Raw genomic sequence first — 26,326 nt, 5'->3', positions numbered from 1 at the left:
CGCTAACCATTTAATGTAACTGTGTTGTGATGCAGAGAATTTAAACTCTACTATATGAATTACTACCTCTCTCCCATTATAGATGTCGGTTTCAAAAATTACTATCTCACAAAATTATAAGTCCCAATTTCCGAGATCGACATCTAAAATGAAACAGATGGAATATGAATCATCCGGTACAGTACAAAAGTCGTCAGTTATCACCCGTACAATATAACAATCGGGTTGTAATGCGAAGGATCCGGACTCTATTTCTAATTTTTTACCACTCTATTTCTAATTATCTTAACAAAAATCAACACAAATATGTAAACAATAAATTCATACTAATTTTAACAAAAATAAATAAATTCATACTAAATGCCACCCTTACTTTTCTTCGAAGCAGAGCATTTTCGTCCGCGTATCCAAATAAAAGCGTAAAACGCAACTCTCTGTCACTTTCTCTCTCTTCAACGCTTCATTTAAACCTTTCCCACCTTTGCTCTCTTTTCTTTCTCTCTCTACAAAAGCACGAGAGAGAAGCAGATCTGCGTGCAAACCCTAAGATCAGACTACGAGTCCGTTCAGGGGTGAGAAGATGGCACAGAAATCACTCATCTACGCATTCGTCTCTCGTGGTACTGTAATTCTCGCGGACTTCACCGAATTCAGTGGAAATTTCAGTTCCATAGCATTTCAATGCCTCCAGAAACTTCCGGCCACCAACACCAAGTTCACGTACAACTGCGATGGCCACACCTTCAACTACCTCGTTGATAATGGTTTCAGTGAGTGCTTTTTCTACTATTACTTGCTCTGTTATTCATTTCCATGGATCTGTTTGATTGCTAAGAAAATTTGTGCGAAAAAGTAAAACAAAAAACTGGATTAGTTGAACCTTTTTGGCTCGATTGAGTTTTAAAACAAATAGAAGATTACGCGTGACTCTGTTTGGTCGTGATTAGTGATTTTCTGATGAGTTGTTTTGATTTCAAAGGGTTACCGAGTTCTTAATTTTTGGTACAGTTTGGGATTTGGTTTGATTTTGACTGTTTGTAGTTGCTGGGAAAATGGAGTGAAGGGTGAGAGAGAATGAGATTGTGGCTGTGTTTGTTATTTTTCTTGCATTTGGTTTAGGAATATTTACCACCAGGCATTGGCTTGAGTGCTATCTTCTTGAGGGTTCCAAGTCCGATTTGAACAAAGCGGGCTTGTCTTACCCATCAAAACATGGTTTGATATTATGTATTCTGAAATGGTGGTTTTTAGATTGGGTTTCCAGATTCCTAGATTTTTGCATCTCATAATTGTTTCCACATGAATATACTAGCAGAATACTCTTTGACAGAGATGGATATTTTGAGAAAGAATTGTGATGAAGAAGATAAAATCAACCATGAAAATGCAAATGAAAATGGATTAATTTGGTTGTAAATTGAGAAAATACCAATGTAAAATCTGGCTAGATGTGAGACATAAGAAGCATTTAAAATTTGTATATCAAATCTGAACAAAGAAATCATTGTAAATTTCAGTTGTATTAAGTTCATAACATATTTTCCCTTTTTTCTTTTTCTTTTTTTGACTTGCCACGCGAAGTTTGTATTGTATAAATATCTGATTATAGTATCATAAGTTTCAAATAGTCATTGAAATTTAGATATCATTAAGTAAATAAATATCCAAGTCTCAATATAATTGAAGTATAAATAAGTACAAGTATATGGAAAGTTTTTCTTAATTTATGATACTAAAAAGGTGATGCTGTTAAAAAGGTTTCTTCAACAGCAACTTAAAAACTTAATGTGAAAGGACAAACATGTCCTCTACATTAGAAAGGTCAAACAAGAATACTGTCATATATATATATATATATATATATTCTCTCTCTTTTTCATCTTTGCATCAACCTCTCGGTTCTCTCCTCTCTGTTTTACTTTTCTTATCAGATCTTAATGTAGTCATTGGCGCGACCTCAGTTTATTGGTGGCAATACTCGGAGACATGTTTCTGACTAGTGTGATTTTCTCCTAGCAATCACTGATGAGTGGTGATTAGACAAACACCTTAGTGGAATGGATGCTATGGAATCACTAAAGTAACAGATTCGCATAGATAACACGTCACTCAAGTGCTTTCCTTCCGATATACAAGTCAACATGTGCGTGTGAGAATCAAGGAAAAAGTTTACATAAGATGATCCCCTCTATCCGTTTTCTTGGTTTTAAACTTCATGCACATCCAATATGGATTAGTTGCAGCTTCCATTGACTTTTCCACATCTGCGTTACTTCTTTTGGTGCTCATCTTAATTTAATGTTGGATCTGTCCAAATTTTACTCCTATAGGGTTTTGTATTGCAATGATGCTACAGAAATGTTCTTCCCTACGATGGTATTAAATATATTTCTCTATTTATTCGGTTGAACATTTTTTTGAGTAAAGGTTAGGCAACACTAATAAAAATGCTGACTTTGGATTTGATAGATAAGGAGTGCGGCGGGTGCCTTTAGAAGTTTGATTCGTACTTGTGTCAATTAAAAGGAAATGAATACATCTGCCTGCAACGTGGTCACAGGAGTTTCTTTTGATTATGGTTTTGCCTCCATATCTAAGAATCGAAGTGGATATTCTGTGTGTGTGTGTGAGTGAGTGAGTGAGAGAGAGAGAGAGAGAGAGTTGTTTGGTTGCACCAAGTGTACATGAGTTGGTGGTCTGTTTGGGTGTTTGATCCATCTAATCCACAAATTTCATGACATAGGTAAATGACATAATTGTTGAAATCTCAAAACTTTATGCTTAAATGTATGACACCACTAAATTGCACCCCTGAAATATCCATGTTATCATTATGATTAGAAGGCAAAAATTAGGAGAGCATCTTAGTTAAGCGAGGAAATTGTTTTTTGCGTTCCTTTCTTCAAGATGCCTATTGTTTACATAGGCATGCCAAGCACATCTTATGTCCATATATTTTAGATTGTTGGTATTTTCTATCCATAGAGTAACTTCATGCGGTCCAAAAGTTCACATCTAGAGCTCATGAAAAGCCAGGGTTGGCACAATCTTGATTTGGCTCATATGATTGTACAATCCTATCATCCAAAATTTTCAAATCAATCTGAAATGTACACAAAATCAGAGAGGTATAGGATCATAGTGCTATTGCCATGGGATTGTTCAGGATCACATGATTACAATCAGATTGCAGTGGGATAGTCATGATATTGTTCAGGATCATGCAAGTATAAAAAATGCAGACTTTTTGTTGTAGGTTTGTCATGTTACTTGGAACTATTTGGAAAAGTGGACTATTTTGTACGTTCTGTCAAAAAATTTGGTTGTTTTGTCATATATAATTGGTTTTTGTTATATTGTGTTAAAATTTATTTATTTATTTCATTAGAAAGTAATATTTGGTCCTATAAAATTTATTCAAAATTTTATATTGACATAAGACTACTGATACTTTGATGTGGCAGCATACTGTGTAGTTGCAGATGAAACAGTAGGAAGGCAGGTTCCTATGGCTTTTCTGGAGCGTGTTAAGGATGATTTTGTGTCTAGATATGGGGGTGGAAAGGCTGTGACAGCTCCTGCTAATAGCCTTAACAAGGATTTTGGGTATTCTCTGTGATTAAGACCAAAAAGCTATGGTTGGCAGACACTGTCTTGCTATAATAGCAGATCATGATACATTTGCTTTTTCAGGTCAAAGCTAAAGGAGCATATGCAGTATTGTGCTGATCATCCTGAAGAAATGAGCAAGCTTGCAAAGGTGAAGGCTCAGGTTTCAGAAGTTAAAGGTGTTATGATGGAAAATATTGAAAAGGTACAGATTTGTGTTTTGTTGGTCGCATGCTCTTTCATTTATTTATCAAATGCCATGCAATAGCCTTAGTGATCTCAAAATGATTGAAGCTCTGACCTCAAGATGTCATGTTTTTCATAGTTTTGGCAGTAATTCAAATAAAATATGTAAACAGTATTGGGAGAGATACTAACAATCAACTTGATGATGTATGAGTGGCTGACAGGAGGTGATGCGTAAATGATTCAATAATCTTATTGAGATATGCAAGGAATGTTATGGTTGATATCAAATAATACCACTGGCCTCAATTTGAAACTATAATTAGGTTAAGAATGTCACATAGAAAATCGATTTAATTCGTGAAAAATAAAATATTACCAAGCCTGGGGATAAATCCAACTTCCTTCCACATCGTCTATAAGGTGCAGGTCTCTAGAATAAGATGGGTTCTGGGCTTTGCACTGGCTTTGTGCCTCATTTAAACCCACATTTGGGGTCTGAATTGGTACATTCTTGTCGTACCTTTTCTGATACAGGTACTGGCATTAATTTATTTTGTAAGTCACCGGATGCCTTTAGTGTCATTGATGTTTCTGAATCGGCAAGAACTGTCTTTTCTTGAAATATATGTTGTATATAATTTTTTAATAGTTAGTAGTTGTAAAAAACAAATGTCTTAGTCATTGTGATGAATAAAGTGGGAGCTTGTTCTGTTGCCATGCAGAAACATACTAACATGTCACCTTATAGTCCTTTTCAACCCCCATCCTTTGAGTGAAATCTGAATTTATGAGAGGCTTGCTATCATGATTTTGATATTTTATTGAGAAAATGTTATGAAAAGGTCAGTACCCAGTGTAGGTGTCATCTATGCCAGGTGTTGTTTGGGGTTGACTGGAGGTAAATTTAGCCTTTACCCTGTGGCCTTTTTTTGTACAAAGTGGATGCTATCAGATGCAATCTGAATTTTTTTGCTTGTGAACTTGTGCTTTTACAATCACACGAAGCAATGGAGATATCTGTTGAAAAGTCAAGTCACCATGCCGATCACCCATCCTTTGGACTCATGCCAGCCTGACACATGTTGTATGTGTTCATAATAAAATTGAATTTATCATTTTCTCTCTTGGTTGACACTTGAACGCTGTTGGATTTGTACACCTTAAACATTCAGATGTTACTCTTGTTAGTGTAGGGTAAAAGGATAGTTGTAAAACCCTAAGATAGACATCTTACTTCTTAGACAAGTTGCTATCCTTTGGAAAAGATTTTGTTTAATTCTAATTTGAATATTTGTGAAGCTTGTAACTTTACCTAGATTTGCATGAGGTTGGAACGCCAAATGCAGGTGGTGGAAAGCATTGGAAGATTGTTAAGGATAGGTAGGGAGAGCAATTTTACCCGTCCAACCCTGACACTACCTTACCCCTATTAGGACATGGTTGGGAGGAGAGAAACTTGTCTCCCTGATTATAAAATATTTTTCAATAATTCTTTTAATATTGGACTTGTTTTTCTTGATCTTTTATAATTCAATACAAAGTTAAGAAGTTAATACATATAAATATTGAGCATTTGTTTATAGTTGTGTTTCTTCAAAAATATTTATCTCGAATCTATTTTGAATTTTCTTTTCTTTTCCCCCGAAAATTATGTTTAGCGGGGCGACTCAAACCCACATGGACCCTGAGCCGAGAAGAGGCTGGTGAATTTGGAAATGATCCTTCATGGATGGGTTTGAGTATCAGGTTGTCCCATAGTGTGACATATATGGAAAAATTGGCATCTCTTTCTACTGCAGTGAAAGTTAACATAATTAATGATGAGGTTTTTTGTTACCCCCCGAGTGTTGGATGGAACAAAATAGTCGATCTAATGACTATTGAGTCTTTCTCTAATTTTTACCCTATCTACCAAAATGCATTTTGATGCTAACTCAATCCATGTCTTCTTCACCTTGGTCGTTGAATGTTTAGACATCAGATTATACCTTTCTGCTCCTCTCTGTGAATTGGTCCTTGTTACATGCGACTGAGCTATCCTAATGTGCTGTTTCATCATCTGTGTTTGGTATGTCACTTTTGCAATATTTTCTTTTTATGATGCTCATCCTTGTCAACATTTTCTTCAATTTATGAACCTGGTATAAATTAATTGCCCAACGTACTGTACTATGTAGTATCGATGGTCTTGTAAATTTCAAACGGGGACCACACTAGGTAATGACCATGAATGATTCTCATTGTTTGATTGAAAACACACCTTTTGCTTTTCTGATGATTATTAAGGTTGTTGGTCACTGCACCATGCAAGTTCTGTGTAATATTAATGTTATCTATTTAATCCCGTCTTTTCTGATATATATTTTCTCTCTTCTGTAGAGCCTGTTAATCAGTTTCCTATTATTATTGTTACTGTTATTGTTATTCGTGTTTGTGTTATTGTTACTGTTATTGTTATCTTGTACTTCATCCTTTTGTACTTCTTCATCAATGAAACTGCTGCTAGTTGCTTAAATATGAAACCTGCTTTCAGGATTCATGCCTTGCATGAAGCTGAAATGATTTTTGATTCTGTTTCTTGTGTATCTTCAAGCTAGACCATTTTATTTTATTTTTTTTGATAAGTAAAATTTCATAGAAAGGCGCTCAAGCTTTAAGCTAGATCATTTTTACTTCCCATTTACTGCACCATGCAAGTTCTGTGTTATGTTAATGTTATCTATTTAATCTATTTAGTTTTTTTACTTCTTTAGAGCCCGTCAATAAGTTAACATGCTTCCAGGATTTATGCCTTGCCATGAAGCTGAAATTCTATAAACTGCTAGGAAAGCTTCAGTCATGTTTCCTAGAATCATCTGAGAAACAAGATGATACTGAATTTTTGAGTAGGGCCTTACTTTGCTCTGTCCTCCACTTCAAACTACCAACTTGTCCATGTATGATGCATGCTTTAAAATCCATGTTTCTATTTGAGATGCGCAGATGGGTAGTGTTGCTGTGAAAATTATACCAAAAAGATGAGAAGAAATTGTTGTCATTTAGAAGAAAAGTACTTCTGATTTATATAATTGACCCCTGCTCAATCCCTTCTTGGTTATTATAGTAATGTCTCACAAAAAGCTTCCAAACTTTGCATTAAACCCAATGTAAATTGTAAGAGGTTGATTTAGCTTCCATGAAAAGATCTATCTTCTTCTCAGAGATGGGGAAACTGGGCAGAGAAAAGGAAAAAAAAAAAACAATAAATGTTCATTAAAGTTTGGCTAACAATAACTTGCTTTGCACAAAATTCTTATCTCTTGTTCAAACTCAAGGAATTTTCATAAGACTTGTGCCTTAACATTATTTTTCATCTTGTTTTATGATATAGGTCCTAGATCGTGGGGAAAAGATAGAGCTTCTGGTAGATAAGACTGAGAATCTTCATCAGCAGGTCTCTCTCTCTCTCTATCTCTCTTTTTGTGTGTGTGTGTGTGAAGAAATTTGTTACAGAAGTGTGCTTGCTAAAGTAAACAGTTCCATACCACTTGAAATGATTAAACTTTAGCTCATTGGTTTCTCTTTGATATTTAAACTTCCCTGTAATTTAACAAGCTGAGATTCCTTACAAAGTGACTGCAAGTCTGCAACTGAAATGAGCAATTCATAATGTTAATTAAATCTATCACTCCTGGATTTTTTATTTTATTTTTTAAAGTAAGATTGAACTCCTGGAATAATTAAATTTGAACCTAAAGGTGGGGGATTCAAGCTGTTTTATGTGAAGGTATTGACCGTGATGGTATAAGTCAGTCACAATGTGAGCAAGTTGTAAATTGTAACGGGAACATGGCTAGTTTAGAATGGGAAATTGCTTCTGGAAGCTTCTGTCGGGAATAAGTCCTACTCAACTTTGTGTTGTATGTGTGGAAGTGTCACAAGTCATATGAGTACAACCATTGTAGACAATGTTGACAAAGGTTTGTGAAGAACATGATGTGACATTCGCATCCTCAATCACATATCTAGAGCACTTGTAAATTGATCTTATCAAGACCTAGTTTGATCTTGGAGAGGCTCAAAGTTTTTTGTTTCAAATATAATTTTGAAAAATGGCTTGTCATAAATAAAGGTTTCAACAAATTTAAAAAAATGAGTGTTTTCTGAATTGAAAGTTTGAAATCTTGACAGCATTTATTGCATCGTGAATTGATCAAAGCTTGTCCAGTAGGTGTCAATAGAAATCTAGATCAATCGAAACTTGTAACTAGATAGTTTCCATCAGTAAATATACTTTCATATTTCTCTCCAAAACAAAGCATGACACCTATACTTTCGAAACTCTTGATCAAAACAGGTTTTTACAAGGATTCAATTTGCAGAAACGTATGGGTCACCTATGCTGGCTATAAATATGGGTTTATAGTCAATCTAGGATAGGATTTTAAGCCTCTGATCATCTGGAGAGTAAAATTTCCAATTACTAAATATACCGTTTCTTTAGACATACACCTAGGGATGGCAATGGGGTGGGGTGGGGCAGGGCGGGGCAGGGATCTCATTCCCCATCCCCATCCCCATCCCCGCCCCCATACCCGTTTAATTTTCAACCCCCTCCCCGCTCCGCCCTGCCCCACCACATTAGCCCCCGTCCCCGCCCCACATAACATTTTTTAAATTCCAATTCACCTTCAACAAAATCAACACAGCCATAATATTTTTCAATCTAATAATTTAATAAAGCTTTAGTACAATTATAACAATTTAAAACATGATCATTTCAACCTGATCAAACTTATAGCAAAACCACATACAACATTTTTGGAAATTTTCAACCTAATCAATCAGAATATATTATATATATAGTTATGTAATTTAGTAATATTTTATAACATGTAAGGACATTTTTGTAAAAACGCACTATAAACGGGGCAAGGCTACCCTCCCTCCGGGCCCGCCGGGGTTTCAAATACAATCCCCATCCCCTCCCCATTTACATAAATGGGTTCCCAAACCCGCCATAAACAGGGGAGGGGAGGGGCAGGGACCCACCGGGTATGGGGATTTTGCCATCCCTACATACACCATATGTGATTTGAGTATTCATATTGACACAAGTCAATTCAACTGATCAAATCTTTTAGCATAAAGGACGAACAACCATTGGAGAAGTGGATTTGTGAGGATCGAAGTTGTTGACAGAGCAGACTTGTGTCGGGAGACGATGTGCGTGACTTTGGTGGATCAGTCTGTATCAAGAGATGACTAGTGTTTGAGGGTGTGAGAATTGTTAACCTAGTTGTAACTTTTTTTTCTCACATAGCGGAATGTTCTTGGTGGACTAGGCTCCGTACTTTTTTTAAGTTTAGGGTTTTGCACGTAAAAAATTGGTGTCTCTGATCTTTATGTGATGGTTGGATTAAAAAACATACGGATATAACCTAAAATTCAATTACAATAGGCATAACTACCTAATTGTAAAGGAAATTTAGATTTATTGTCTATAAGATCTATTCACCCCCCTCTCGGTCTAGTTCACTGCTTACATTGTGACATATCGGAGCTTTGGATAAATATCCAGCAATCTAACAGTTTCCTTTAATCCGGTGCTGAATTTTCAAGAAAACATATGATTTGCTAAAAAGTTATTGTTTAAACTACTAAATGCAAAGGCCAACCCTGCATCCTCAATCATTCCATATTTTTGGTTTTTTATTTTTTGGGTTAGGTATTATAAAATTATGAAGATACTATTACTTGTCATAAAAACTATATAATGTTGAATAGTGCCATAGATAAAAACAAATCTGAACGTTTAAGTCTATGCGTATTTGTCCTGTTGATTCCTATATTTTAAAGACAAAGACCAATGATTGTTGAAATTATGCTTTGGCTGTGTAATTGTGGACAACAATCATTCCATATTTTTGGTTTTTTATTTTTTGGGTTAGGTATTATAAAATTATGAAGATACTATTACTTGCATAAAAACTATATCATGTTGAATAGTGCCATAGATAAAAACAAATCTGAACGTTGAAGTCTGTGCATATTTGTCCTGTTGATTCCTATATTTTAAAGACTAAGGACCAATAATAGTTGAAATTATGCTTTGGCTGTGTAATTGTGGACAACAATTCTGAATGGAAGTTTGTTTTGTAAACTGTGTTTGTATGATGCCTCAGCAATTCTCTGACACATATTTTTCATGATTGTATTCCTTCGGGAAGAAACTGTGTTAACATCTTCCATACGTTGCTTGGAACAGGCACAAGACTTTAAGAGTTCGGGAACAAAGATCCGGAGGAAGATGTGGCTTCAAAACATGAAAATCAAGCTGATTGTCTTGGGTATTTTGATTGCCTTGATTCTCATCATAGTCCTCTCCGTTTGTCATGGGTTCAACTGTGGAAAGTGAGCACCTGGAGAAGAGGCTTTTTGATGAGCTGCTTATTATAATAGCGTTTATATCTTTATTAGAAGAATGAGTGTGGATTTACGCATGTAGAAAAAGTTACAATTTCAATATAATAGTGCTGAGAAAGCTTATTTCTGTAAACGGTACAAACAGTAAATTGTTAATTGTATGCAAATGTGTGTACAAAGATAAAGTTGCTTGTGTTTACGACGTGTTGAAGATTCAGGTAAACAACTATGTTCAATTCAGTTTTTATTTTATTTTGTTTTATTGAGTCACTTTGAAAGACTTGGATGGTTTGCAATCTCTGAATGCACACATTTGTTCACAAATCACTTACACTTTTAGAGACTCGGATGGTTAAACTTTGAATGCACGCAATTGTTCGCAAATTACATTACATGCATTATTGGAGAGTACTTCCAAAGCCATTTCCTTTTTAAGTCTCGGAGACTTAATAGAGTACACTTCGAAAGCCCTTTCCAGCAGATTTTTAATTCCAAATTCACATCATCAAAAAAAAAATATTTGCTAGACTCGTTGTTGAACAGCTCAGATTATCCAATTCCCAGACTTGCTAGATCATTTGAATAGTTATGTTAAAAAAAAAAAAAACACTTGAATTGTTATCATCATTTCAGTCAAATTATTAGTAACGCTGTCTTTAATTATAAACCACTAAAAATATGATATGCAGTGAGTTCAAATTGCATGCTTCCAGTCTCTACAACTCTGAAACCATCCTTTTCACACACGCATAGAAGAATATGCTTTGCTTCATTGACCTTCAATTTGTTGATCAAATATGGTATGTTCTTTCTTTTCTTTTCCCCCTTACAATTCGAGAAGAAAGAAATCATGATGCACAGATTTTGCATCCTTGAGCAAAGAGGTTCACCTTTACAAGTTTTCCAGCATAAAATGATTTAATCAGAACTACATTAAAGTAGAAGAAATGCCTATTCCACACATATTTTACTGAAAATGAAAATGGAGTGAGAGTGAGAGACTCTTCCACCTCCAATCCAATTGGTAATTTCCGATTCACATTCCTCCAATATTTGCTTCACTGGATATACTCTTCGTAGTAGTTATCACTTATCACGGATACAAACCTTTCAAGCCAAGGAAGCTGATGGAGATCCTTCATGGCATCAACATAGGAGTCCGTGCAGCGAGGTGGGGATTGGTAAGGGTGATGGTCGCTGAGGCTGAAACCCCCAGCTAGGAATCTCTGGATCAGTGCCAGCTGCGATCTCTCTTGCTCCGAGTAAGCATCCATAATCATAGGGAATGGATCAAAGGAGTTCCATGCCCATTGTTCAGATTCTTGGGTGTCGTGAGCGACCACGTCTTCGGAGTTCTCTTCATCATCCCAGAATACACATTGACATGTCTGTTGGCCATCCCTATATTCAGCACCACAGGAATAACAGAATTCATGACCACACCTGCAGACGATAAAACACGAGCAATTATACTTAAGGAACTTAAAAAAACAATTGGCATGTTAATATTTCGTTTGATCAATCGTGAAAGGACAATGATGGTTAGTTTGGAGACCGACAAGTGCCTTCAAGTTTCTAAATAATGGTTACGATCTCACTTTATTTGATTAAGATAAGAACTTAGACAAAAGAAAATAGAACCACGCAAAATCCTCATCGCCAGAATAATCATAGCTATTCGGGCATCATTATTAACACAGGCATTCACACACACAGAAATACACCAAGGTGCATGGACACACCCACGCAGAGGACATAAAGGCAAAAAAAAATATAATAACAAAAACATCTTAAGCATATAACTCAGGGACCCGGTGGTACTGTTTTAAGTGACGCTAGATGAATACTCACTCACTAGAAATTGCAGACATTATGTGTTAATGGATGCTTGAGTAAAAAAATGTTAATAGGTTGGTTTTCAATTACTGAAAAATGTCCTATTAAAATTAACCTAATCTAGTTAAGCATTATTTGATTTTAATTGTAATTAGAGCACTCTTAATGATTTTGATCAATATTTCTTCCAAAATATTATCTAATAAGATGAGCAGTGTAAGTTTAAATTATTGATATTTTCTACTAGTTCACAATTTAGAATGTGATTCTCATTACAAAGATCCAAGTGGTATTAGTAATTTTGCTTGCTTGCTATACGGAAAGTCCTTGGTCCTAGAAGGGATTTTTCACCTTTTAGTTTAATCTGTTTTCTCCTGTTGCAGTTAGTTTAAGAACATTGCTTTGCTATTTTAGCTTTTGTGGGGGACAACAATACCGAACTGCTTTTGGAAAGTTCATCTAGATTTCCATATGGCATGTAACGAGAATTATATTCTAAATTGAGCAGATCTTATATGCCATATAGAAATCTAGATGAACTTTCCAAAAGCAGTTCAGTTTGTTTGAATTACTTAGAGCATATTTAAAAGAAGACAGAAAATACTAATTTGCTTAAACTCTATTTGGGAATAGCCCTCTCTAGTATGGGTGATCATAACAACTACAAATTTTGATAAGTACTTGGGTTGACTATATGAATCCTAATTTTCTATTTTGCTCTATTTAAGGCCATAATCTCAATCAAACTACATTGTTGAAGGATTTATATATTTAAGTTACACCCTCTCTAACAACTTTAGCCTTTGGAGTAGATGGTTGTTAACTAGGTATCAGAGCCAAAGGTCTTAAGTTCAAACCTCGCCATCACCCTAATTAAAGAAAATTTGAAAAAACACGTGCTGAACCAAAATAAGGCCACAGGCCACGCGTAAGGGGCGTGTTGAAGGATTTATATATATATATATATATATGATATTTATTATTTGCTGCGTCTCCATCTTATCCATGTCTCAATTTTTTAGGACCAAAAGTAACATGGATAGAGTAAGGAAATATACGATAACATGTATGTTAACAACCATCTACTCCAAAAGCTTAAATATATGATGCTGTACTTTAAGAAATTAAGAGTAATATTATTTTTTATTAACCTACTAAGAAAGAAAAAAATTGTGTTGTGCCGAGAAAAAGAAAGAAAGAAAGATGGTTAAAAAAGAGAAAGAACAAAGAAACAAAGAGGATTAGGGTTTTGTTAGAAAAACAATTAGGGGTTAGTTAAAAATAAAGATAAGAATCCACATGAGAAAAAGTTCATGGAAACAAGAGGTAAAAGAAAAAGAGAGAACAAATTTTGTTGTAAAGGGAAAAAAATAAGTATTAAGACTTTTTGAAGAAGAAGAAGAAGAGAGAGAGAGAGAGAGAGACAATCCATCGGCAGCGAAGCTTGATCAGTGGGAGAACAAGAGAGAGCTAAAGTTGATCGTGCAAGAGTTTGAATATTGAACTAAAATATAAGCCTAAATATATGATTGTTTTAATATAAAATTGTTTTACAAACAACTTTAAGTAATTATGTATTGACAACCATATTATTGAAAGTTAATAACAACTCCTCATATTTACACTTCAACCTAACTTTCTTTCTTAGACTTTACTTAAAAATCCCCAGGAATGGACCTAACAAAAAAAATCCCCAAGAATGAGACGCGTGTCGAATGCGTATTCATGGCATGTCGGAGGCATGTTCATGCCGTGTCTAAATATTCAAAATATAATAATAATAAAGAAAAAAAAAATCAGACACATTTTTGGCATGTCCGACACGGATTCTTTGCTCTTTTAGGCGTGCCGGTGCTTCCTAGGGTGTTTCCCTTCCCCAAGCATTGCCCTTGTGGACCATATCACTCTTCTTAATTGGTACACTTAATGGACTTCAATACGCATGTTCAAATCATCTTAATTGATTTTCTCCCATTTTACCTCCAAAAGGTGCTATTTAAACCATCTCACAAATGTTTTCCTTTCTAATTCTATTCTTGCCGCACATCCATCTCAATGTTCGTATTTCTACCACGCTCATTTGTGCAAATATTGTTTTTTAACAACCAAACATTTTGTCCTATATTAAATGTTCGTGAATAGTTAACGATAAAATGTTTAACACTTTCTATTTTTGTTTATTTTGTTTTCAAAGAGATGTATCTACCACATGCAATGCTATACACATGGAAGTCTCTTAATATCAATCTCAGTGGCAATATACCCAAAGTACTTGGCTTATTTTTTGATTAAACCACATTGTGAGCTGAAAGGACTGCTCGAGGAAAGTGCACATCCAAAAAGAAAAAAGACAGGCTTGTGTAGTATAATGGTCCAAAATTTGTTTGCTTAGTGACCTTCGGTTATTTTATGGAAAAAAAAGGAGCATTTAAAATATGCCTGTCAATTTATTGGAATTCGGTCAGAATCTGACCTGGTGGATTTAATTAGCCAGATCAAGTAGACAGAGAGGAAGATCCAACAACCTGATTATGATCCAAATCCAATAATAATTGAACAAGGATTAAGGCCTATCTCCATATTATTAACACACGCGCACGCATATATATATATTCTATAATAATATACCTATAAACCTTAGATTTCATTCTACCCGTAATATATTTTTTTCCTAAATCATTTTACCCATAGTATCTATCACATAAATCCACATAACTCAATAAGGGTTTCTAGTTTGGTATTTATCTCCCTCTTCTATGTCCTTTTTGCCGCTTGTTGCTGCCAATGTATACACATTCATCAATGAACAACAGTAGAAGCAGTCATGGCTCTATGACCACAGTTAGTGTTTCAGCTCTCTCTCTCTCTGATCTTTTGCTTGGACTGGCTCATCATGGAATGCATAGCTTGGACAATTGGTCAACTGAGGTCTGAGTTTTTTCTTGCCTTCAAGACAAGAACTTCGCAATTCTACTAAGCAGTTAATAATATGATAATTCTATCATGAGAAAATATGAAATTACAGACTCAAATCTTTTCTTCTTTTTTTGGTAAGTATGAAGTGACAGACTCAATCTCCCCATGGGCGTAAAACAATTTTAACAATCGGTTTGAGATGAACTTTGAAAATTTGAAATTACAAGGAACTGTAAAAGCTATGAGCAAAAGTACTACGGTGGCCTACAAGTAAAAGGAAATGAAGGGAATAACAAGCTCATATGAAGGGGGCAGGACCCCTACTTCATTATCTCATTGGCTTTTTAAAGTGCTGAAAAAAAATTCTAAAAGTGTTGTAAACCTCTCCATTCTCAAAATGCATCATATGTTTTATATATCCCTTGGGAAATTCCAAGTTTTTCTGGGTCTTCTCTTAAGGCTTGCCACATCTCTTGAAAGATTATCCAAAATTCCACATCCCACACATCTTTTGAAGTAACAAACAGTAACTACCTTACACCACTAGTAGACAATCTGCCATGTGTTGTTATTGTGTGCACCTTAATTACCTCTACAAATAAATGGGTCCACCACACCAGACCAATATTTTTCAGGTGTAAACTCTCAATGGGTCTACCAAACTAGCCCAATTTTTTTTGGGTGTAAACTCTCTCTCTCTCTCTCTCTCTCTGTCATTCATGCATGGCTACATTAGGAACTTCCAACACCCAAGATCTCCTTTTTACAGCTCCCCTGTTCTCTATTTTCTCAATGGCAGGCCCCCCCCCCCCCCCCCCCCTCTCTCATGGTTTACCTATTTTTAAAAGGTAAGAACATATTGGTTTTCATGGTTGTAGTGAAGGGTAGGGCTGCAACTTGGGCGGGTTAACCCAGCCCAACCCAAGCCCAACCCAGAATTTTTGAAATTGGGGCTTATATTCACAAGTCGGGTTCATGTTCGGGTTGGGTTTTGCCAAAACCCAAACAAAATCGGGTTGGGCTGGGCTCAACCCGAACCCAACCCAAAACCCATTTTTTTTTTTTTTTTTTTCATCCTTTCTCTCTCCTCTCTCTTTCTCTATCCTCCGCCGTCCATGGGCATAGCTTGAGAGTTGAGAAGGGGGCTTTTTTTTTTTTTTCTCTCCTTTCTCTCTCCTCTTTCTTCTTTCTCTTTCTCTGTCTTCTTTTTCTTTCTCTTTCTCTTTCCCTGTCTTCTTTTTCTTTATCTTTCTCTCTCTGCCACCGTCCATGGGCGAAGCTTGAACAATCTGGGTTTTGATTTTTTGAACAAATCTGAAATGATCTGGCGAAGCTTGAACCAATCTGGCGAAGCTTGAACAAACTGGACAGCGGGCGATGGAAACTAAAAGATCTGGGTTTTGATTTTTTGAACAATCTGAAATGATATGCCGATGTTTTGATTTTTTGAATAATCTGAAATGATATGCCGATATGGGTTTTGAACTTTTGATTCTAGCACACAGATAGATAAAATTGTAATATGTGGGTTTTGAACTTCTGATTCTTGTAGATTTTGTAACTTGCAGTTGGAGAGAGAGAGAGAGAGAGAGAGAGAGAGAATGGAGCTGGAGGCGATAGGGGGGCTGAAATGATTTGCCCTAAAAATATATATATATTTTTTTATAATAATATAATCAGATATATAATATATATATATATAAAATAATATATTATATATATATAATATATAATATAATATATATAAATTTTAAAAAAAAATTTAAAAAGAAAAACCTCAACCCGACCCGACCCAACCCGTCCGAAAATATTCGATTCGGGTTATGATCATAACCCATGGTGAATACAATTCGGGTTGGCCCAACCCAACCCGCTTCGGGTTGAGGTTGGGTTGGGACTGGGCTGGGTTGGGCCAACCCAAGTTGCAGCCCTAGTGAAGGGTGTCATGGTTTGTTCATAGGATGTTTTAACTTTTAAAGTAAAGCTATTCTTCCGTGTTCAGTGTTTTGAATTGATAATATTCTGATCATAATCTTATTCTACTCACACAGCTTTCTGAGCTTGTTTTGATCATTTCTTTTTTTTAGTCCACCACAGAAAATGGGTGCAAATTCAAAGAATTTTGCAAACTAAACAACATTATACCCCACACCAGGCAAAATGGTGCAAAATTATAACTATACATCACAACATTTCCGAAGACCCAAGTCATGATTAAACCAGCTATCAACATGGTTACATACCCAAGATTTTTACAACCTATGCCAGTTGAGCAACTTATACAACGAGTTCATGAATGTGTTGCGAAACTTTGATATGAATGCATACAATCAGTTCCTACTATCTCACTATATAATTATATAATTTTCTACTTGAGGTTTTGTGATTTTATGAATTTTAAGCTAGGTTCTAAGAGGAGTCTCCACTATGACCAGGCTGATTTCCAAATTAGAAAGAATCTGTATTTTAAATTGAAATCTAGATATTATTTGATGTAATTTTGGTTATCATACTTATAAGATGTTGATATGACAAGATAATATTTGAAGTAATTTTCGTTATCATACTTATAAGATGTTACATGATCACCATAACTTGATGTAATACAAGAATGTGTTTAGTACTCAAAAGCAAATTGTTGTATTTCCACCCCCAAATGTAAGCTGAACATCTGTAACTAGTTATCTTAGTTCATAAAAATGTTGTTTCTTGGAGAGCAACTCCAGAAATGGTGGCTTGTTGGCTAAAGAGAACGTCTGCCTAAGAGACAACACCCTAATTTGCAGATAGCACCAAGAACATAATCATGTCAAGAGGCACTATGCCCTACACAATACAATGGCTGTGGTGAATACTCTGACAGATGTGCTCACCACATGTCTCGGGACGTCGAGAATCTTGAAAATCTTACCAAGGCATCCTTAAGACCTTCAACCCCCACCCCCCCCAAAACCAAAAAAATAAGAGAGAGAGATGATGACCCAAACAAAGCTGAAAATGGGGATTGAATGGTTCCTTGATCTCCTTTGACCCGTACTTTTCGTTTAATTTCTCAGTTTAAAAACAATGATACTCATATATATATATATATAGACACACACACACACACACACACACACATACTGTATGAACGGTGACAAGAAGTTCCATAAATTCATTCCAATAATCAAGTTAGTGCTCTATCTTTCCTCCATTTTACTTTTTGTAGCTACCACTTCCACACGTGTTATATCTTTCCTTAACCCCTCTACCAAAATGGAATTTCCAACAAAATTGCCATTTCAGTTTATCGTTCCGCAGGGTTGAATTGCAACAAAAATACAGAACTTAACATTCTTAAAATGATATTGCTTGTGAACATCTACGCAATGAGAAATAAAGTAGTAACAGTAATATTAAGTAAAAACATAATAACAGATGGCCATTGTAAATGTTCTCAGCAGTGTCTAATATGCTTCACACCATTCTAAATTTCTAAACATCATTGTTCTAAAGGTAGGTTCACAATCAGGAAAAGAAATTAAAATCTATTTAAACTCGGTTCAGAAGTTCCATATATAGTCTTTGAGATGATCTCTTTTCATTTCTTTCATGCTTTCTCAGTTTTTTTCTAACACCCAAACTAGTATCTCAAAAGAAAGTGATCTTACCAGCAGGTAATATGGTAGCAGCCATATGTAAGTTCAATCATCCTTCTGCACTGCTGGCATCGCTTCCACCTTTCACTTTGTGCCAGATGATGCAACGTAATGTCTCCAGCATCCCTCTCCTCCAGTGGGAGGTTTTGATACTCTTCGCAGCTCATTGAAGAATGCCAGGGAACCCCGCATTCTGCACAAATAAATCTCTGACAAACTGGACACTCCACACAACTATTGTCTGACTGACTTGATGAACTGGCACTAGTTGACGAGCATTCATGAGGATCAAACAGGACTGAACAATTTGGGAAGGGGCAGTAAATTTTATCCGAGTTGAGAACATTTGCTTCCCCAATAGCTCTATCTAATGATTCATAAGAATTAAACGGAAGAAAAGATCTGCATTCTGTAAGGGAAATATAATACTTGCATCTCAACTGAGGGCATCTAACAGGGACTTGGGAACACTGTACTTTACCATCTGCATAAATTTTCATACAATGGGAACAGAACTTGTGCGAGCATTTTAAGGTGATCATAAATAGTTCTGGCTTCTCCTCACAACAGATGGAACAGTGTTCAAATGAGTCATCTTCTTTAGCAGGAAAAGAGACAATCCCTATAGCTACTCTGGCTAAGTGTAATGGTTTCTCGAGATCAACACTGGGAACGAATTTCAGAACAAAGGAGTTCAGTTCATTGGCATGTTCTAAGATCCTTTGACTTAATGCTATAAGAAGAGGATTTTCCAGACTCTTTTCATGCATAACCTGTCAAAAAGTTCATGGATGTTAACAAGTAAGAAGCATGTAATATTTCTGTCTGTGTAAACTAATCCATGTAAATAAGGATCAAGGAGACATCAATCAACACTGAAAAAGCACTTGTAAAAAAGTTAATGATGAGAAAGAACACAAACACACACACAGACAAGCACATATTATCAGATTCATGAAGGGTAGTGACAAGCACAATTTTCAAAAGCAATCAGTCAAAATTTCTTCTTCCACTTGAGGATGGATTATAGACGTCATTGCTTGGTATAGTGGTACAATTTCAGGATGAAGGCTGAGGACGCGAGTTCTTTGTCTTAAAGCAACCAAAATTAAACCAAAGATTATGTCTATCTCTAGTCTTCTCTTCCCAGCTGTGAGTAATGGCCTTTTTTTACTATAGGATGCATTATAGAACAACCAAACCATACGTGATTTGTATCATGATCATATCGAGTTATCTAAGCTTTATAAATAGCAAATAGTGACCCAAATATTCTTTCTATTTAGTGATCATACTGCTAATTTTGTATTTAATTCTAAAGCTGACAAAAGATTGCCTAATTTAGAGCTGAAAGAAAATGGAACAACAACACTTTACTTGAATAGGAAAAAATGCAAGGAAAAATAATTGAAGAACATTGCTTGACCCAAAAAAAGGGAGAGAAAATCTGTGGCTCTGGTAAAGATGCATTTTCCTTTGATGTGGCAAAATACTACTACAGAGTGCATTAAACTATCTGAACCAAAAACTTCTAACTCTAAGCAAAATTTTGAATATGTGGGCAATGCTTCAGTGACATAGTCACATAACTGACTGTGATCATCAATAGAAAACAATCAAATAGAAGAAATTTATTGCAGGAAAATTAGTTTTTCTTACAATGTGGGATCCCTCACCTGATCATACAAGGTCTTGGAGTCGGTAAAAGCAAATACCCGTCTAATATTGTTACGCACAGCCTCTAACAAACCATCCATCAAAGCTAAATAATCAGCCACAGATTCCTCAACATAGAAATCGAGTTTTTTCTGCACTTGAATAACAGGAACATCAGCAGACCTTTCCATAACCACCCCAATTCCAGAAAGCCCAGGACCAGACTCTCCAACTTGAGCTATTGATACACCCTTGAAGAACATCTTCACCGAAAATTCGTCAAGATCGTCCTTGTACCCATCCTTTGCTGATTCTTCCCTCTCCTTCAATTCATCCTCATCTTCACAACAGCTCCGAAACTCTTCTTCATCTTCTTCTAATTTCACTTCCCTAGCTAATTTCGCAGAAGAACCAACACCAAAAATTGTTTGTTCCTCCATTCCCAACACCAACTTCCTCAACCACAATTACTCTGTAACTATAACACTTCAAGGTGTGATTGATATCTAGCAAAACCCATCAACAAAACAATCCAAAACTCAAAAAACTAACATCTTTTTCTCAAAGTCACAACAACAAAGAAAAATTTCAACAGCTCAGCTCCTATTTCTGAATCAAAATCTAGGCAAAACCCATCAACAAAACAGTCTAGAACTCCAACTTGTAGCCTGTGTATCTAAGAAAATCACTAATTCCACTATCAAATAATGATCTTTTGCCTATTTTTTCTATATCGATAATCTGTGAAATACAAATCAACGAGTAGATCTAAAATTCCAAATGTTTACCAGCTACACCTTACAATCTAAATTAGGAACTGCACAAACCAAAAACATAAATTACAGGGTTTTCGCAGCTCAACCTTAAGAAATATGATTCTGGGTTCTTTTATTTGAATCAAAGACAGCCCAAGAACCCACAAATGAGTCTGTTCATCCCAAACCCAATTCAACAAATCTGCAAAACAGTACAAAAATAAAAAATTAAAAAAACCATATATGTAAGTAGTAATCAAATGAAAGCCAGTAAGTGAAGCTTCCATACCATGGTATGCTTTGGTTGTATTCACCTTATCCGGAGAAATTTGACGTGATTCCTTATTTTGGGTTCTGAAATTGTCGACAAGGGGTATAAAACCCTAATCTGACAACTGCACTGCTTGCTTCCCTTTAGATGTAGAGAGAGAAAGAAGGTGAGGAGAGATAAAATCAGAAAATCATCGGTTACTGTTAGCGTAAATGGCGTAAGAACAAAGGAAGGTGTCACTGCTGTGTTGGCATTCTTCCTTTCTAATTTTTTTTTTCTTTATTATTATTGTTTTGTAAATAGTGAAGTGTGGGCTGTCATGGGCTAAATCATATAAAGCCGGGGCAAGAGTGAATTAGAGGGTGAGAGTGACAGCGAAAGAATTAAATTATAAACATTGAGAAGTTGAGCAAGAACGTGTGTAAAATATGAGAGCGAAAGCATGTTCGAAGCGTGAGAACGACACCAAAGATTATGTGACATAGGTCATGGATAATATACCTTCATAATTTTCTTTGTGAATAAATAACATTTATCTTGCAAAAAATTTTTACATCATAGGAGATTAAACATCTGGATTCATCATTTTTTTATGAGTAAAATATATATATATATATATATATATATATATATTTTTTTTTTGGTTGAAATGAGTCCATATTAAAGAAATGATTCTAATAGTTCTAAAAATATTAAAATCGAAATTGAAAAGTGAAATATTGATTTAATTTCAAGTTAGTCCCAAAATTTACTAGAATTACGTTATCCCAAAAGACTAAAACAACTTTTTAAATTTTGAAACCGAATCAAACTGCTCTCTCATTGAGTATGGTTTTGTCTGAGCTCAGTTAGAGATTGGAATTTTTTTTTTTTTTTTTTCCACCTCTATTAAGTATAATTATAGTCTCATTTGTTCCATTCAAAAATTACACTTATCTATTAGATATTTTTCTTGATTTTACTTTTATGTCCTTAAAGCTTATTATATTATTGGATGACGTTACGTTGATTTCTCATCCTAAAGCGGAAAAATAACTACATTTAGTATATTTCCAATAATTACACTCACCTCTTTTGTGAGGGAGCTTACTACACAAATATAACAGCAGTTGATATTTTTTTCCTCATAAAACCTCTAATGTATTTTCACTCATTCCAAGGGCAGAGTTGGTATTAAAAACTCTCCATTTGCATAAGCAAAATTTGATGTTGTGCAACATTGAACGTTAATAAATGTGGCAATTTGTTACCATCTCATAAACCTCAAAAGAGATTAATGTGTCATTTATTAAAACATTAAGGGACAGTGTTATGTTTTACTTAATTAAAGAATATGTTACAAAGTACTAACCTTTTTTCGTATAAGCAGGGGCGACATCATGATTATAAAGTGCTAAGAGGAAGAATAGCATAACATATGAACCGAATTAAAAGAAAGAATAGTTTTATATACGGATCGAATTGTGAACTGATGTACAATAATAATATTATTATTTTTATTTATTTTGGGAACTATGCTATAGCACAAGCTAGCCCTTTAATGGGTCCACCCCTGCATATAAGTTATTCCTCCAAGGAATGTTTTTCTCGACTGCAATATCCTATCGGGGATAATTTCAAAGGGTGCTTTGATCAAAGTTAGAGGTGATATCAGTATAATTTTTAAAATTAGAAGAGAGATTGTTGTTATTTAAATATTCTATAGAGGAGATCATTGTAATTTATTCAATTTTATTTAATTTTTCACATATTTAAAAATAAAAAATAAAAACTATTTCAATAAATATTTTATAATTGATAAAAGCTATGATAGATATTTGGTGCCCTTTGGCTTATGGGATAGTAAAAGTTTGTGAGTAGAACGAATGAAGAAGGAATCTTAATAAGGCAAGACTTTTGTTTAATAAAACTATGTACATTCACGTGGCTCTGTGATTGAGTGATTGATGGATCAGAAATACGTATAAAGTACCGTCAGTTTGACTTTTCAACACACTATTTTAATATTAATTACCAATAAATTGCAGTTGTAAGGACTTCTGTTGTTTTGCTCTCCAGGGAAGGTGTAATTAATTTATTCTGGCCTAATTATTTTCCTTTAATTTTACTGTTATGGCTAAAGAAAGTGATTTATTAACTTACTACGATAAATTAAACATTTGGAAAATGATAAATTTTCATAATTCCTTTTATTTGTTCGGGAGGAAAAGAATATGATGATACATGTATAGATAAGAAGAGCTAAATAGGACTAGTTGTGAAGGGAGATTTTTTAGTTGAAGAAATGATTATTAGTCCGTGAATATATTATGCCATCGAATTTTTAGAATGAAAATCAATTTTATCTTTGTAATAAACTTCTCATTCGTTTCCGTAATGTTAATTGAAAATTTTTAGTTTCATTCCCTGTGATTCAAATTCTTTTTTGTAATTTTTTTTTAAATTTTTTTTTTTTTTTATTGAATCGTTCATTTGCCCACTTTTTAAATTGGATTTCATTTATAGAAAAATTGGCCTATGAGAGGAAGTCACGTATAATTCAAAATTCAAATCATGAAATTTATTCATGATGTGTGTTACTGTTCTAAACATTTTAATTCAGGGGAAGTTTTCATTTCGTTTAGATGCAAAGTTGATTTTTTGTGAAGAATGTTTTGTTTTTTCTTTTTGGAGAAGTTTAATTTTCAACTTTTGTGCCACTTATTTTGTCAAGTGGGACACATAAAGTGAAAATTAAATTAATTAAATATTGCAATATATATATATATACAGAAGCTGTATGTATAAATTGTGGGACTCATAAAGTGAAAATTAAATTTATTAAATATTATAATATATATATCTTTTATACAAAAGCTGTATGTATACTATAATATATATATCTTTTATACAAAAGCTGTATGTATAAATTAATAGTTTGATAAAATAAATATGAATTTACTGTAAATGTCAAGTCAGCTTTTTTATTCCTCACGGAACTAATTCAGTGAAAGAGTAAATGGAGATGAATTTTTCCCTCCAAATTTTAATTTCATTCCAAAGTTCTACTGAAATAAATTTAGTAAATCTTTAAAAACATTTATAATGATTATCAAACACATTAAAATATAAATTTTTAAAAAATAAAACACCTTTAAATAGTAGAGAAACAATCTAAAATGGACCCTACTATCATACTCAAAAGGTTGCATTCTCATCGTTAATCAAATCACAAAATTAGTATATCACTCTTGTTGCATTCACATCATTAATCAAATCACAAAATTAGTAGATCACTGTTGTTTACTTGTTAGTATTTTGTTATTGGGGCCCCTCTCTTTGTCGTTATTAAAAGAAGTCCACAAACCTACACACATAGTATGAGTTTTATTTATTTATTTAATTAGTAGTTTGGACCTTTAAAATATTAATAATCTATTGGGTGGGTTGGGTGTAGTTGGTGGTGGTGTTGAAACGTAGAAGCAAGAAAGAAAGTGATGGGGATAGAGACAGGCCTTTATAATAAATTGGGTTGCTTACTTAACTTTCTAAATAGAAAAATAATCCTATATAGATTCTGGTTTTGAATTAGAAATAATAATATACAATGATTAGGAAGTGATGAACCGTCAAATAATTAATGGAAAACGAAATGTGCAGGTGAAGAAACCATGTGAGTGTCCTCAAGTAGTCCAAATCATATTAATCATCAGGGTCTCTGGCTTTAATGAATAGGATATCATTCATTTTTATAAATAAATAAATAAAGTGGACAGAGAGGTAATTTTAGAAGTTAATGGCACGGTTTATTTATTTATTTTCTTAACATGACATAAGAGTGCAGATGCCTTGATACTGCAATAGGTTAGTATTTTTAGTAAATTTTAGAGTGTTAGACTTTGACTCTATACATCTATTAACCTAACTTTTAATCCTTTTTGCCTTATAAAAAAAAAAATTTAAAAATATTACACAACAATAACACGTGTCATTAGGTCTGGAGTTGGATTCTCACTATGTATTTATGATAATTTGGAGTCACGTCTTCGCATGACTTACCCGCCCTGGAGTGGGGAGACGCCCTTCCTGAGTATTCGGGAATTAGTTAGAGCGAAATCTCATATACATTGAATTACCAAAAAAAAAGAAAAAAAACAAAGTGTTCCTCAATTACTACAGGTACGCTATAAGGGCCAAATAGACCACACGATTAAAATCAGCAGTCCATTTACTCAAAAGTTTGACAACATTGTAGTTTCCAAGAATCCAAACAATGAAAAGTTAGCTTATTGTTCTAAGGGAGTCTTGTCCATCTTCGGTTGGAAAGTGAAATGAGTTGGATCATGAAGCACACATCTGTTGCAACTAAGAACTTAAGTTAAAAAAACAAAAAAATTATCATTATTTGGCTTGATGTTAGGATAGTAATTTCATTATTTTTGAGAAAGAAAAGAGTTCTAGTGAGTAACTATTCTCTTTTCCATCATCTGTACCCGGTGAATTTCTGTGAACTTTAACTCATCCCATTCAATTGATTAGATTTGACCTAATTTACTTAAATTAAGAGTAATGTTATGAATGAAAAAAACATTCATAACATTACTCTTAATTTAAGTAAATTAGGTCAAAGTGCACTAAATAATTTTGAAACTATCAACTTTGTTTGAAAAAAAGTATCTATAAACTACAAACCGTTGATAATATTTAAAGACCAGCTCGTCAGCTTATTAGCCTAGCCCAGGCCCATTCCGAGTTTGGGGTCTTGGGATGTTTTGGGCTGTTGGTGGGCCATATGTGTTGTGAGTTTGCCCCAATCCGAATGGGCCTAGTTAATAAAGAAATACTTCTAGTAGAGTAAACTTGACAAACGGGCCTCCAAACTTACTAAAAGATTATATAGTGTGGTTCATAGTCTAATAGACTCAAGAACGAAGATTTCTCTATTTAAAATCATTCTTCATAAATGTAAAAATTTATTTGAAATATAAAAAATATTTGTAAAACTTGTATAAAATTGAAACGTATAAAATGACATATTGGGAACAATGAACATTATTGAAGATGCAAGAAAT

At 34.4% G+C, this 26,326-nt stretch overlaps 2 protein-coding genes across 3 annotated transcripts; one reads left to right on the top strand and one right to left on the bottom strand.

Annotated features, from left to right (window-relative positions):
- The first annotated feature begins 438 nt into the window (after positions 1 to 438).
- Positions 439 to 10,473, top strand: LOC132303975 (vesicle-associated membrane protein 721-like). The gene is made up of 5 exons (XM_059801438.1): positions 439 to 770; positions 3,465 to 3,606; positions 3,694 to 3,814; positions 7,169 to 7,231; positions 10,046 to 10,473. The coding sequence occupies exons 1-5, from the start codon at positions 581 to 583 to the stop codon at positions 10,193 to 10,195; spliced, it is 666 nt and encodes a 221-aa protein (XP_059657421.1). The 5' UTR covers positions 439 to 580; the 3' UTR covers positions 10,196 to 10,473.
- A 480-nt stretch (positions 10,474 to 10,953) lies between these two features.
- Positions 10,954 to 21,541, bottom strand: LOC132303961 (E3 ubiquitin-protein ligase RSL1). Of its 2 annotated transcripts, XM_059801427.1 has the most exons (5): positions 21,294 to 21,541; positions 21,112 to 21,206; positions 20,270 to 20,755; positions 18,606 to 19,366; positions 10,954 to 11,646 (listed from the first exon to the last, which is right to left on the bottom strand). In XM_059801427.1, exons 3-5 carry the CDS (start codon positions 20,687 to 20,689, stop codon positions 11,262 to 11,264), a joined length of 1,566 nt encoding a protein of 521 aa, XP_059657410.1. In that variant the 5' UTR covers positions 20,690 to 20,755; positions 21,112 to 21,206; positions 21,294 to 21,541; the 3' UTR covers positions 10,954 to 11,261. The 2 variants fall into 2 exon arrangements, with proteins under 2 accessions (XP_059657410.1, XP_059657403.1); XM_059801420.1 differs by having other exon boundaries at positions 20,270 to 21,206.
- Positions 21,542 to 26,326: the final 4,785 nt, after the last annotated feature.

This window comes from Cornus florida, unplaced genomic scaffold (genome assembly GCF_030987335.1).
Source record: "Cornus florida cultivar Cherokee Brave unplaced genomic scaffold, ASM3098733v1 CherokeeBrave_3.0.0_Hap2_Chr01, whole genome shotgun sequence".
NCBI classification, from domain to species: Eukaryota; Viridiplantae; Streptophyta; class Magnoliopsida; order Cornales; family Cornaceae; genus Cornus; species Cornus florida.
This window is presented reverse-complemented; position numbering and strand designations above follow the sequence as displayed.

Excerpts from the sequence above, each read along its gene's own strand:
- LOC132303975 (XM_059801438.1), top strand. The coding sequence starts at position 581 with ATGGCACAGAAATCACTCATCTACGCATTCGTCTCTCGTGGTACTGTA. Across the intron at positions 3,607-3,693 it reads AGCCTTAACAAGGATTTTGG|GTCAAAGCTAAAGGAGCATA; the intron begins GTATTCTCTGTG and ends TTGCTTTTTCAG. Across the intron at positions 7,232-10,045 it reads CTGAGAATCTTCATCAGCAG|GCACAAGACTTTAAGAGTTC; the intron begins GTCTCTCTCTCT and ends TGCTTGGAACAG.
- LOC132303961 (XM_059801420.1), bottom strand. The coding sequence starts at position 20,689 with ATGGAGGAACAAACAATTTTTGGTGTTGGTTCTTCTGCGAAATTAGCT. Across the intron at positions 19,367-20,269 it reads CCAAGACCTTGTATGATCAG|GTTATGCATGAAAAGAGTCT; the intron begins GTGAGGGATCCC and ends ACTTTTTGACAG. Across the intron at positions 11,647-18,605 it reads TGCTACCATATTACCTGCTG|GTGTGGTCATGAATTCTGTT; the intron begins GTAAGATCACTT and ends TATCGTCTGCAG.